The sequence below is a fragment of the Pseudophryne corroboree genome, chromosome 5 (assembly GCF_028390025.1).
Source record: "Pseudophryne corroboree isolate aPseCor3 chromosome 5, aPseCor3.hap2, whole genome shotgun sequence".
NCBI lineage: Eukaryota > Metazoa > Chordata > Amphibia > Anura > Myobatrachidae > Pseudophryne > Pseudophryne corroboree.
In genome coordinates this window covers 67,773,155-67,787,958 of record NC_086448.1, presented here as the reverse complement: position 1 = coordinate 67,787,958, position 14,804 = coordinate 67,773,155, and the positions used below count along the sequence as shown (strand labels likewise).

The 14,804-nt window shown below is 49.3% G+C and overlaps 1 protein-coding gene across 1 annotated transcript in view; it reads left to right on the top strand.

Annotated features, from left to right (window-relative positions):
• MIOS (meiosis regulator for oocyte development) overlaps positions 1-14,804 on the top strand; it is a 48,880-nt gene that overhangs the window by 23,003 nt on the left and 11,073 nt on the right. The window contains exon 8 of the mRNA XM_063921340.1: positions 1,587-1,739. Coding sequence (XP_063777410.1) covers positions 1,587-1,739 — 153 coding nt within the window. The remainder of the gene's footprint in view (positions 1-1,586; positions 1,740-14,804) is intronic.

Here is a 14,804-nt window from a genome sequence, read left to right as displayed (position 1 = left end):
GATGAGCTGAGATAAATTGCTTGGGGATGCTTGCCAAGTAAGGGGCCCTACACATTTTACGATGCGCCGCCGAGGTGCCCGACGGCCGACGAGCGACCCGGCGGCGGGGGGGGGGCAGTGACGGGGGGAGTGAAGTTTCTTCACTCCCCCCGTCACCCGGCTGCATTGAAGTGCAGGCAAATATGGACGAGATCGTCCATATTGGCCTGCATGCACAGCCGACGGGAGACCAGCGATGAACGAGCGCGGGGACGCGCATCGTTCATCGCTGGAGTCTCCACACTGAAAGATATGAACGAGTTCTCGTTCATTTATGAACGAGATCGTTCAGATCTTTCAGAAAATCGGCCAGTGTGTAGGGCCTATAAGGTTCAAGGCGACCACAAGTGGGATCCCTACTTGTTTTCTGTAGCTTTAGTGTGAGCATTGTTGGCCCACCCGATCACTCACAGGTATAGTGACTTGGTGGGGTGAGGAAGGTCACTATCTGGCTGAGACATTTTCACATTGCTTGAGCTTTTCCTGGATTATTATTTTCATCATCCTTTATGAGGTGTCCCAAGGGTTCTGTAGCAACATACAAATGAGATAGAACAGGTAAAACTTTTTTTTTTTTTAAATTATAGACTGATACAATTTCAAGACTTTGCATCTATACATAGTTACTACATTTGATGACCTAATTATGTAGAAGGGACAAAGGGGAGAGAGATCTGCTCACAAGGACCTGTTTGAAAAATGAGACCACAACAGAGTTGAGGATAGGCTGGAGAAGGGGCAAGGTGGGAGTTAGGAAGGCTATAGAGGAGCAGATTACCGTAATCAAAGCGGGAAATGATGAGGGCATGAATGAGCGTTTTAGTAGTTTCTAGGGTGAGGAAGTTCCTGATTCAGGAAATATTGTGGAGGACTAAATGGTAGGATTGTAAATGGGATTGAATGTGGGGAGAGAAGGAAAGGCAAGGGTGGCCCCCAGACATCGGATTTGTCGAACAGACAAGAGTGAGATGTTTTCCACAGAGAATGGCCAGGGGGAAAATATGATGGCTTTGGATTTTGGACATAGTGAGTTTCAGGAAGCATTGCAACATCCATGAGGAAGTGGCCGACAGACAGGAGGTGACACGGAAGAGGACAGAAGTCCGGGGAAGAGATGTAAATTTCAGTATTGTCAGTATAGAGGTGATAAGCTCAACAATGGTAGATGGGAAGAAGAAATGGCCACGTACAGAACCCTAAAGGACTCCAGCGTGAAGGGTTTGTATAAGCGTGTGAGCAGGACCCTCTTAACCTCTTGTTTCGCTAACAGGGCTACTGTGAGGTCGTGGAGTACAAGAATAGATAAATGGGCTTCGGCGGACGTCATCGGTGAGGTGGGTGGCATAGACTAAAAGCTGGAGTGGGTGGAGAGGAAGGAGGCGAGTCGGTTGTACACCGCCAACTCAAGGAGCTTGGTGGTGTAGTGGAAAAGAGAGATAGGGAGTTCTTAGGGAGGAGGGGGTGGAAAGGATTACATATTACTTCTGCTGACCTGAGATCGATCAATATATGGAAAAACACTAACCATCTGTTGTCGTCCTGTTTAGGGTTCTCCGTCTGATGTCTTGAAGGATGAGCGAGTTCAGTACTGGATAGAGAACTATAGGAACCTGCTGGATGCATGGAGGTTTTGGCACAAGAGAGCAGAGTTTGATATCCACCGGAGTAAATTGGATCCCAGCTCTAAACCTTTAGCACAGGTTGGTTTTGACAATACGTACTGTGAATGAATATTTCTATATATGACACTGGAGCTGGATGATGGCTGTAGCAGCAAACCGCATAGCCGGCATGGGCAGAGACCACCGGCTGCTATAATAAGAAAATCCTTGTAATGCTGCAAAAACATTGCATTTATTTACGTAATTATTTTACAGAAATAATAATCCTCTATCATATATACTGGGTGATGTTGTTTTTTGATTTTTATTTTTTAACCAGCTTATTTTATGTTAAGATCACTTGATTGACATAGGGCCTGAGGCAACGTAGTAGCATCGCTTCATTGGATATAACAGCGATGCTGATGCAGCAGAAGGCGTTCATCGAAAAAGACTCCTCCTGCCGGGATCACATCTTAAAGGGGGGTACACACGAAGCGATTTGTACTTAATTTCTAAGAAATCTGACTAGATTGCTTAGAAATTAAGCACACATCGCTCCTTGTGTAGGGTACCGGCGACAGCGATACGCGGCCCCACGTGTCGCTATTGCCGGCTCTAGATTTTGCGTGCATGCCAAATCTAGTCAGGCCGCTCACTTCACCGCTGTGTGAAGTGAGCGGCACCCCGTCCACCACCCCCCATCCCCCCCCCCCCTCCCTTGCTCAGCGCACATCACCCTGTGTGCTGAGCGGTCTGTGATAGATTACTCTGTACCCCCCCCTTGGACTCAGCATCTGATCACCTGCGAGTCCATTGGCCATCTGAATGACCCTGAGGTTTCTTAGATTGACCCCTCGCAGCTCCATAGGGTGTCGGAGGACGCATACCCTGGCCTCAGCACTCGCTCGTCGCCCCTGTTTTCTGTAACTGAGCCAGCCAGGCTGCAGCTCAGAAGCCACGGAGTGCGACAACGCAGGGTCCGTCAGCGTGGAGTATGGAGATTACCAAGAAGCTGGCTATCTGGTTATGGAGCCAGGTGATGAACAACCTGTATAACATCTATCTTATAGTTTTTCACAAACACAAGACAGATCTTGCATGGCATGGCCTTTTCATCCTACGGTGTTTTCTGGTCTTCAGAGCATGCAAGGGTTTGTGATGCCATCCTGGTGCCTCGGACGCTGGGTGCAGTGTACATTTTCCTGTCTGGGACACAGGAGATTGCATTCTCTTGTCTGCTCTTATGGATAGGCGTAAGAAGGGAAATCACGCCTCAGTTGATCCAGATTGTAAATCTGCAGTGTGATGGGATACTGGTTACCCCCTGACCTTACAGCATAGCAGGGTGGTTGGTCTCGACTGTTGCTGTTTGAATCTTAAGTTCTACAAGCCATGTTTTCCGTGTACATTTCAGTGTGACTTTGGGACATCCCACTGTCCACCGACCGCAGAAGAGAAATGTGGGTTTTGTATCTTCTGGTCCGTCCTTTTTCTCCAAGGCTTTAGAGGAACACTGAGCAGCCCAACCCAGCCAGCACAGCCTTGTCTGTTCTACTCTTATTGCTGCCTTCCTGCTGGGCTAGTGATAAATGGAGGAAGAGCTGCCGAGTTATAGGGGGTAGCGAAGTCATGTTTTCCTGCCTGCCCAACGGACCAGGTTTTAAGTTTGTTCATGCTTGGACGCAGGTGACTTAATTAGCACCTCAGTCAATTTGATTTAACCATCTGTGCTGAGCAATGGATATACTGAAAACCTGGACCGTCGGGGTGCCTTGAGCACCGCGACTGAGAACCTCTGCCGTACAGCACTTGAGATAAGGATTTAATGGGTGCACAAAATATCCTCACAACTTTTATAGTTGTATTTTCTGCTGCGGGGTATACTGGGCTCCACAAGGATTGGACAATGGGGTGTAGAGTAGGATCTTGATCCGAGGCACCAACAGGCTCAAAGCTTTGACTGTTCCCAGAATGCACAGCGCCAGCTCCTCTATAACCCCACCTCCCTGCACAGGAGCTCAGTTTTGTAAGTTGGTGCTACAGTAAGCAGGCACTTAACAGAGGGGCTGCTCCAGGCAGCCCTAAGAAAAGCTTTTTATGAAGAAAAAGTGAAGACTTCAAGGGCAGCAGCGGTGGTAAATGTCAGAAGACATTCACTGCTGCAGCTCCAGCTCTCCCCCAGCGGCGCTGTACACTCCCGAGCCCTGGTTGCCGGGTACCTACAGCAGAGGCTCCGGTTTTCTTCACGTTAGACACACACGGCTGGGGCTCTCCAGGATCGCGTGGCCGCGCTTCGGGAGGTGGTGAGTGGGTCCCGCTTGCGGGACCCGGTCTTTATCGCGATCCGGCACGGTCAGTGGGAGGCGGGCCGCGCGCGCTGGCGGTGGACACTGTGGCAGTACAGGTGATCCCACTAGATCACCAGGGCATGGGCGCAGGTCAGGTTTTCTCTCTAAACCGGTTGTTATATCGCCCACAGTACCCAGTGGTTTTGCCAGCAGGGGGATAAGGCTTAGACCTGAAGCCCCTCCCCCCAGCCCTAGGGCGCCATTTCCAGCAAGTGTTCCCGCCCTGGAGCTGCATTTCTGTCTTTCCCTCACTCCCTGTCAGTGTCTGCGGAGCCATTATCCCTCAGCTCACTGTTCCTGGGACTGCTTGGGCAAATCCTCCTATGTAAAGCCGCCTGGTTGTCAGCGCTGTGCCTTTACATGACACTTAAGTATTCTACCTGCCTTTTTAGACAGTGATAGTTAAGAAAGAGTGCATTTAGTCAGGGTTTTATAGTACAATTACCCTGTGATATACATCCAGTTCTTACTGTGTAGTGTTATATCTATTGAGTACATAGCTATATATATAAGCTAGTCCAGTGCAGTATTATTGTCAGTAATAACCTCTGCATTGTACAAACTGTGACTTTCTGTGTGTGCATTTGATAGCTGAGTGTTGTCCATTTCGTGTTTTTTCACTCAACTTGCTATCCCTATATTCTATAACCTGAGGGGGGCTTGGTGCGTCAGGTTTTATCTAATATAGGATTTTCACAAAGATATACTGTATTACGTATTTCTCTTACGTCCTAGAGGATGCTGGGGACTCCATAAGGACCATGGGGTATAGACGGGCTCCGCAGGAGACATGGGCACTCTAAAGACTTTAGATGGGTGTGCACTGGCTCCTCTCTCTATGCACCTCCTCCAGACCTCAGTTAGATCCTGTGCCCAGAGGAGACTGGATGCACTGCAGGGGAGCTCTACTGAGTTTCTCTGAAAAAGACTTTTGTTAGGTTTTTTATTTTCAGGGAGCACTGCTGGCAACAGGCTCCCTGCATCGTGGGACTGAGGGGAGAGAAGCAGACCTACTTAAATGATAGGCTCTGCTTCTTAGGCTACTGGACACCATTAGCTCCAGAGGGTTGGAACGCAGGTCTCATCCGCGCCGTTCGTCCCGGAGCCGCGCCGCTGTCCTCCTCACAGAGCCGGAAGATAGAAGCCGGGTGAGTATAAGAAGAAAGAAGACTTCATAGGCGGCAGAAGACTTCAGATCTTCACTGAGGTACCGTGCACATTCACACACACTGACGGCACTGTATGGGCGCAGGGGGGGCGCCCTGGGCAGCAATAATAATAAACCTCAAGGGACACTGGCTGACATATATATACTGCTGAGGCAGTATATTAAATAAACCCCCGCCAGTATAAAGAATTTGAGCGGGACCGAAGCCTGCCGTTGAGGGGGCGGAGCTTGATCCTCCAGCACTAACCAGCGCCATTTTCTCCACAGCACGCTGCAGAGAAGCTGCTCCCCGGACTATCCCCTGCTGAACACAAGTACAGAGGGCAAAAAGGAGGGGGGGGGGCACATTTATTTGGCGCAGTGAGTGTATTATTGATATATAAAGCACTGTACAGACTCCAGTGTCCAGTTTCAGACGTTGCCGTTTGGGCTGTCCACGGCCCGATGATTTTCACCAAGTTAATGGCGGAAATGATGGTGCTCCTACGCAGGCAAGGAGTCACAATTATCCCATACTTGGACGATCTCCTGATAAAAGCGATGTCGAGAGATCAGTTGCTGAAAAGCGTGTCACTCTCCCTGAGAGTGCTGCAGCAACACGGTTGGATCCTAAATCTGCCAAAATCGCAGTTGATTCCAACGACTCGGCTATCATTTTTAGGCATGATTCTGGACACGGAAAAGAAGAGGGTTTTTCTCCCGACGTAAAAAGCCCAGGAACTCCAGAGCATGGTCAGAAACCTGTTAAAGCCAAAAAGAGTGTCAGTTCATCAATGCACTCGAGTACTGGGAAAAATGGTGGCGGCCTACGAGGCAATACCCTTCGGCAGGTTCCATGCGAGGACATTTCAGTGGGACCTTCTGGACAAATGGTCGGGGTCCCATCTACAAATACATCAGAAAATAAGCCTGTCCCCCAGGGCCAGGGTGTCTCTCCTGTGGTGGTTGCAGAGTGCTCCCCTTCTAGAGGGTCGCAGGTTCGGCATTCAAGACTGGGTTCTGGTGACCACGGACACGAGCCTCCGAGGATGGGGAGCAGTCACACAAGGAAGACATTTTCAGGGACTGTGGTCGAGCCAGGAGGCTTGTCTACACATCAACATGCTGGAATTAAGGGCCATATACAACGGCCTACGACAAGCGGAGACTCTTCTTCGCGACCTACCTGTTCTGATTCAATCAGACAACGTCACAGCAGTGGCTCATGTAAACCGCCAAGGCGGGACAAGGAGCAGAGTGGCAATGGCGGAAGCCACCAGGATTCTTCGCTGGGCGGAAAATCACGTCTTCATTCCGGGAGTGGACAACTGGGAAGCAGACTTCCTCAGCAGACACGACCTCCATCCAGGAGAGTGGGGTCTTCATCAAGAAGTTTTTGCAGAGATAAGTCGTTGGGGGCTTCCTCAAATAGACATGATGGCGTCACGCCTCAACAAGAAACTTCGTAGGTATTGTTCCAGGTCAAGGGACCCTCAGGCGGTAGCGGTAGACGCCCTGGTGACACCATGGATGTTTCCGTCGGTCTATGTCTTCCTTCCACTCATCTCAAAAATACTGAGAATCGTAAGACGAAAAAGAGTCCAGACAATACTCATTGTTCCGGATTGGCCTTGGAGGGCCTGGTATTCAGATCTTCAGGAAATGCTCACAGAAGATCCGTGGCCTCTTCCTCCCAGGGAGGACCTGTTGCAGCAGGGGCCCTGCGTGGTCCAAGACTTACCGCGGTTACGTTTGACGGCATGGCGGTTGAACGCCAAATCCTAGCTAGGAAAGGTATTCCGGGGGAGGTCATCCCTACTCTGATAAAAGCTAGGAAGGAGGTGACGGCGAAACATTATCACCGTATCTGGAGGAAATATGTATCTTGGTGTGAATCCAAGAATGCTCCTACGGAAGATTTTCACCTGGGCCGTTTTCTCCACTTTCTGCAGACAGGAGTGGATATGGGCCTAAAGTTAGGCTCTATTAAGGGACAGATTTCGGCCCTGTCAATATTCTTTCAGAAGGAATTGGCTTCTCTCCCAGAAGTCCAGACTTTTGAAAAAGGGAGTGCTCCACATCCAGCCTCCTTTTGTGCCCCCAGTGGCACCATGGGACCTTAAGTGGTGTTACAGTTCCTTAAGTCACACTGGTTTGAACCTCTTCAAACAGTTGAGTTGAAATTTCTCACTTGGAAAGTGGTCATGTTGTTAGCCTTGGCATCTGCGAGGTGGGTGTCTGAATTGGCGGCTTTGTCTCACAAAAGCCCCTATCTGATTTTCCATATGGATAGAGCGGAGTTGAGGACTCGTCCTCAATTTCTGCCTAAGGTGGTTTTATCGTTTCATATGAACCAGCCTATTGTGGTGCCTGTGGCTACGGGGGACTTGGAGGATTCCAGGTCTCTTGATTTAGTCAGGGCCTTAAAGGTTTATGTAGCCAGGACGGCTCGGGTTAGGAAAACAGAGGCACTGTTTGTCCTGTATGCAGCCAACAAGGTTGGTGCCCCTGCTTCTAAGCAGACTATTGCCCGCTGGATCTGTAACACGATTCAGCAGGCTCATTCTACGGCTGGATTGCCGGTACCAAATTCGGTAAAGGCCCATTCCACTAGGAAGGTGGGCTCTTCTTGGGCGGCTGCCCGAGGTGTCTCGGCAAAGTTAGAGCGGCTACTTGGTCGGGTTCAAACACTTTTGCTAAATTCTACAAGTTTGATACCTTGGCTGAGGAGGACCTCATGTTTGCTCAATCGGTGCTGCAAAGTCATCCGCACTCTCCCGCCCGGTCTGGAGCTTTGGTATAATCCCCATGGTCCTTACGGAGTCCCCAGCATCCTCTAGGACGTAAGAGAAAATAAGATTTTAAACCTACCGGTAAATCTTTTTCTCCTAGTCCGTAGAGGATGCTGGGCGCCCGTCCCAGTGCGGACTAAATTCTGCAAGACTTGTATATAGTTATTGCTTACATAAGGGTAATGTTACAGTTTTGATCAGGTTCTGGCTGTTGCTGTTTTGTTTCATACTGTTAACTGGTTCGTATGTTCTAAGTTGTACGGTGTGGATGGTGTGGGCTGGTATGTATCTTGCCCTTAGATTAACAAGAATCCTTTCCTCGTACTGTCCGTCTCCTCTGGGCACAGTTATTTAACTGAGGTCTGGAGGAGGGGCATAGAGGGAGGAGCCAGTGCACACCCATCTAAAGTCTTTAGAGTGCCCATGTCTCCTGCGGAGCCCGTCTATACCCCATGGTCCTTACGGAGTCCCCAGCATCCTCTACGGACTAGGAGAAAAAGATTTACCGGTAGGTTTAAAATCTTATTTCTCTAACGTCCTAAGTGGATGCTGGGGACTCCGTAAGGACCATGGGGAATAGCGGCTCCGCAGGAGACTGGGCACATCTAAAAAAAGCTTTAGGACTAACTGGTGTGCACTGGCTCCTCCCCCTATGACCCTCCTCCAAGCCTCAGTTAGATTTCTGTGCCCGACGAGAAGGGTGCACACTAGGGGCTCTCCTGAGCTTCTTAGTGAAAGTTTTAGTTTAGGTTTGTTATTTTCAGTTAGACCTGCTGGCAACAGGCTCACTGCATCGAGGGACTAAGGGGAGAAGAAGCGAACTCACCTGCGTGCAGAGTGGATTGGGCTTCTTGGCTACTGGACATTAGCTCCAGAGGGACGATCACAGGCCCAGCCTGGATGGGTCCCGGAGCCGCGCCGCTGGCCCCCTTACAGAGCCAGAAGAGCGAAGAGGTCCGGAAAAATCGGCGGCAGAAGACGTTCCTGTCTTCAATAAGGTAGCGCACAGCACTGCAGCTGTGCGCCATTGCTCTCAGCACACTTCATACTCCGGTCACTGAGGGTGCAGGGCGCTGGGGGGGGCGCCCTGAGACGCAATAAAACATGATAAAAATACCTTACATGGCAAAAAATACATCACATATAGCTCCTGGGCTATATGGATGCATTTAACCCCTGCCAGAATATACAGAAAAACGGGTGATAGGCTCCGCCCCCTTTTCGGCGGCCTTATCTCCTCAGCACACTGGCGCCATTTTCCCTCACAGCTCAGTTGGAGGGAAGCTCCCTGGCTCTTCCCTGCAGTCACTACACTACAGAAAGGGTTAAAAAAAAGAGAGGGGGGCACTAATTAGGCGCAGTATTAAAACATACAGCAGCTATAAGGGGAAAAACACTTATATAAGGTTATCCCTGTATGTATATATATATATATATATATATATATATATATATATATATATATAGCGCTCTGGTGTGTGCTGGCAGACTCTCCCTCTGTCTCCCCAAAGGGCTAGTGGGGTCCTGTCCTCTATCAGAGCATTCCCTGTGTGTGTGCTGTGTGTCGGTACGTTTGTGTCGACATGTATGAGGAGAAAAATGATGTGGAGACGGAGCAGAGTGTCTGTAACAGTGATGTCACCACCTAGGGGGTCGACACCTGAGTGGATGTACTGTTGAAAATTACGTGACAGTGTCAGCTCTATATAAAAAAAACAGTGGTTGACATGAGACAGCCGGCTACTCAGCTTGTGCCTGTCCAGACGTCTCATAGGCCGTCAGGGGCTCTAAAGCGCCCGTTACCTCAGATGGCAGATACAGACGCCGACACGGATACTGACTCCTGTGTCGACGGTGAAGAGACAACTGTGATTTCCAGTAGGGCCACACGTTACATGATTGAGACAATGGAAAATGTTTTATACATTTCTGATAATACGAGTACCACCAAAAAGGGGTATTATGTTTGGTGAGGGAAAAAATACCTGTAGTTTTCCTGAATCTGAGAAATAAAATGAGGTGTGTGATGATGCGTGGGTTTCCCCCCGATAACAATTGATAATTTCTTAAAAAGTATTGGCTGTATACCCTTTCCCGCCAGAGGTTAGGGTGCGTTGGGAAACACCCCCTAGAGGGGATAAGGCGCTCACACGCTTGTAAGAACAAGGGCTCTACCCTCTCATGAGATGGCCGCCCTTAAGGATCCTGCTGATAGAAAGCAGGAGGGTATCCAAAAATGTATTCACACACATACTGGTGTTATACTGCGACCAGCAATCGCCTCAGCCTGGAGGTGCAGTGCTGGGTTGGCATGGTCGGATTCCCTGACTGGAAATATTGATTTCTTTTTCATCCACTAGGGGTCACTGGAGTACTCTTGGGATATGGACGGCTTCCACCGGAAGAAGGCACTGAATAAATTAATTTTGAGACTACTCCTCCCCTCCATATCCTGCAGCACTTCAGTGTTTTTTCTGTGCTCGACACAGTTAGAAGGCATAGTGGAGCTCGTCCACAAAGTATTGGAATTTTTTCTAAGTTTTTTTTTTTTCTTCAATTTCCACGTCCTTTCCCCCCTTCTAACAGGCGTGGGTCAGGGACAGTGGAAGCGGCTGAGTAGCCGTGAGTGTCGGACCTCTCTGTAAAGAGCTCCCTCACTCCACTTGCAGGCTGCCTGCAGGAAAGCTGGACGGAGCTTGGATGAAAGCCCCGTCATAGACTTTTGTCACGGTCCAGGTATGTTGGGTTGGGGCGGTCAGCGCTTGCTGCCGCTCCACTGTTGGGGATTGTTGGGTACTCACCGCTGCCCGGAGCGCGTGTACATGGGCCGCTTCACGGTCCATGCGGCGCGCTCTCACTCTCCGGCTCCCAGCATCCTAAGAGACCGCTGTTCCCTGCGCAGCAGCAGCGCTGCTTGGCTACACAGACACGCCGCTATGCTGTGTGTGGCGGGCGGGAGCACGTGTGCATAGGCCGCTCCACGGCTCTATGCAGCACGCTCTCTGCTTCCGCCATCCGCCCGCAGCAGCCGAGGAGTTCCGTTGTCCGGGGTCTACAGGACAGGCCGCTCACACGGCCCTTTGCAAAACTTCCACAGGCCCAGACCCGGTGCTGTACACGGAGGTCGTGGGAGTGGGGGGAGACTTTAACAGTATTTGGCAGTGTCAAGCTTTTAGGAAAGACTTGGTGCTTAGTATGTTTAATGTTCTCCTGTCTGTTCCAGGTTTCCTATTTTACATCTCGGCTAAGAGTGGTACTAGGGGAATTTTGGGGTCAGTTTTCGTATTGCTGGCAGGCACTGCACTTGCCTAGATATATACCAGGAACTTTGGTGTTATTACTGAGTCGTGCAGTCTGTCTGTGTGGAGTTTGTATTGTCTGTCTTCATAATGAGTAAGACACCAGCAAAATCTAAGAAACATTTGTCATGTCATGTCTGTAAGAGTGTGTTGCCTGATGGATCCACCACATGTACAGCATGTGTTGTTAATACAGCCATAAATACGATTTCCATTCCAGAAGTAAAGCCAGCATCTCAGGACCCTCCATGGGCTTTACTTGCAGATGTATTAGTTGGTTTACAATCAGAGCTGGCCGCCTCTCGTGAAGAAAGAGAGGCGGCAAGATCTGAGTTTAAGATGAGACCATTTGAGTTACCTGGGGAGTCTCAAACTGGTCATAAGTCCACCTTGAGTGGAAAAGATAAGTTTCCTTTTCCTACTAATTTTCCTGTCTCTGGGATACTAGATCTCACTGAACAGGAGTATGAGGAGGGCGAAGTAGAACAACAGTCAGAAGGTGACGACTTTGACAGCCCAGGTATTGACAATCTCATCAGAGCAGTTCGTCAGTCGCTGGAGTTTACGGAAACTGAGGAGCCACTGACGAATGATGAAGTAGTCTTTACTAAACGACAGAGATCTCCGATGTGTTTCCCTATCTCGGAATCTCTTAATAAAATGTTACTGGAGTCACGGAAAAATCCGGACAAACGGTTTTCTATTCCTCGTAGATTTAAATCGAGTTACCCGTTTCCAGAGGCCATGACAGCTACATGGGAGAACCCACCATTGGTGGATTCATCCGTATCTAAACTTACGAGGAAGTTAACCATACCAGTACCAACTGCTACTACGCTTAAAGACCCTGCAGATCGTAAAATAGAGGCTATGCTAAGGTCCATGTATACAGCAACTGGAGTGCTGTTAAGACCTGGGTTGGTTGGCATTTGGGTTACTAAAGCTTTAATGGTATGGATAAAAGAGCTCAAATCGGCTCTGCAAGAGGATCATCTTATACTTCTCGCGGATCAAATCTGGGAAGCTGCTGAATATCTATGTACAGCTTCTACTGACGTCTGTCAGCTTACTTCTCGCCTGTCCTCATCGCTAGTCACAGTACGACGAGCACTTTGGCTGCGTTCGTGGCAGGCGGAGACGGAGGTTAAAAAAGGTATAGAGGCATTGCCTTATGATGGCGAGAAACTTTTTGGTCCTGAATTGGACAAATGGATTTCTGAGGCTACTGGAGGGAAGTCTGTTTTTCTTCCATCGCCTACAACTATACCTAAACGGAAATATTCTGGTCCGGCGTTCAAATCCTTTAGAACTCAGCCCTTTCGTGGGCAGGGAGGAGCAGTCACGCCGGGCAGAAGAGGTCGGGGACGTAGTGCCCGACAATCCAATGCACGTCGTCAAGACACCAAGACCACTAACAAACCAGTGGCATGACGGGCTCCCAGCCCATCTCGGATCTCCAATTGTGGGAGCACGCCTTCAGAGCTTTCAGGGGGCGTGGCTGCAGACGTCCACAGATGGGTGGATCCGCAATTTAGTATTAGAGGGTTACAAAATAGAGTTCGATTATCTTCCGACAGGAAGATTTTTCACGACAGGACTGCCTGTGTCGGACGACAAGAAAGCAGTTCTGCAGGTTGCCATTCAGTCTCTGCTGAATGCTGCAGTGATAATTCCGGTCCCTGTGCAGGAACAGGGGCAGGGTTATTATTCCAGTCTGTTTCTGGTACCAAAACCAGATGGCTCAGTCAGGCCAATATTGAACCTAAAAGGTCTCAATCATTACGTCACTTACCACAGATTCAAGATGGAATCTCTCAGGTCAGTAATTGCAGGGTTAGAGCCACAGGAATTCATGATTGCACTAGATCTCAAGGATGCGTATTTGCACATTCCGATCTGGCCACCTCACCAGAGTTTCTTAAGGTTTGCGATAAGGCGAGACCATTACCAATTTCAGGCTCTACCGTTTGGCCTCTCATCAGCGCCTCGGGTATTCACCAAGGTAATGTCCGTGATGACAGCTCATCTCAGGTCCCTAGGGGTAATAATTGTTCCGTATTTAGACGATCTACTCATAAAGGCTCCGTCTCAACAATTGCTTCTCCAACATGCCTTACTAACGTACAATGTACTAGTTCAGCACGGTTGGATAGTCAGTTTAAAGAAATCACATCTAATTCCGTGTCAACGACTTCAATTCCTAGGGATGATTCTCGATACAGTAAAACAAAGGGTTTTCCTGCCACAACAGAAAGTACAGGGCATTCGTCATCTGGTGCAATTAGTGCTCAAGCCACGCACAGTCTCAGTACATTTGTGCATTCGCCTTTTAGGCACAATGGTGGCGGCTTTCGAAGCACTTCAGTTCGGAAGATTTCACTCACGTCCGTTTCAACTGGAGGTGTTAGCACAGTGGTCGGGATCACATCTGCAGCTGCACCACAGGGTGAGGTTGTCACCACAAGTCAGGGTGTCTCTTCTCTGGTGGTTAAAAATACACAATCTATCTGCAGGGAGACGATTCGGCGTCGCGAATTGGATAATTCTGACAACAGACGCAAGTCTCAGAGGTTGGGGAGCTGTAGTTCAGAGTTATCGGCTCCAGGGCCTCTGGGCGGATCACGAAAGATCGCTATCCATAAATGTTCTGGAACTCAGGGCGATTTACAATGCTCTAAGACAAGCGGTGTACATGTTTCGTTTTCAGACTGTTCAGGTGCAGTCAGACAACGCGACGGCAGTCGCATACATAAACAAACAAGGAGGAACGAGAAGCCGCATGGCTATGCGGGAAGTAGCTCGGATCCTCAGATGGGCCGAATATCACCAGGTGATATTATCGGCAGTGTTCATTCCTGGAGTGGACAACTGGGAGGCAGATTTTCTCAGTCGTCGGGATTTTCATCCAGGAGAGTGGGCATTAAATCCAGAAGTATTTCAGATGTTGATCCAGAAGTGGGGTTACCCTCAGGTGGATCTAATGGCATCCCGCCACAATCATCAGGTGTCAAGATATGTGTCCAGAACAAGAGATCCAAGGGCAGTGGCGGTGGATGCTCTCACAGCCACGTGGCCATACAGCCTTGTGTATCTGTTTCCACCGTTTCCGCTGCTCCCGTTGGTGCTAAAACGGATCAAGAGAGGGTTCGTCACAGTCATTCTAATAGCGCCTCATTGGCCTCGGAGGGCTTGGTTCTCGGATCTCCTCGGGTTACTCGCAGACGATCCGTGGCCACTCCCACTACGTCCGGACCTGTTACAACAGGGTCCGTTCCTTTACCCCGATTTAGCGCGGCTGCGTTTGACGGGGTGGCTGTTGAAAAGGCCATCTTAAGGAAAGAGGGCATTCCTGAGTCTGTTATACCAACCATGGTACGAGCTAGGAAGCCGGTTACGGCAGCTCATTATTATAGAATTTGGCGTACTTATATAGGTTGGTGTGAAGCTCGGAAATTTCCGACATCGTCTTTTAAATTATCCCGTCTTTTGTTATTTTTACAAATGGGGTTAGATGGAGGACTACGTCTTTCCACACTAAAGGTGCAGGTATCTGCGTTGTCAATTTATTTTCAAAA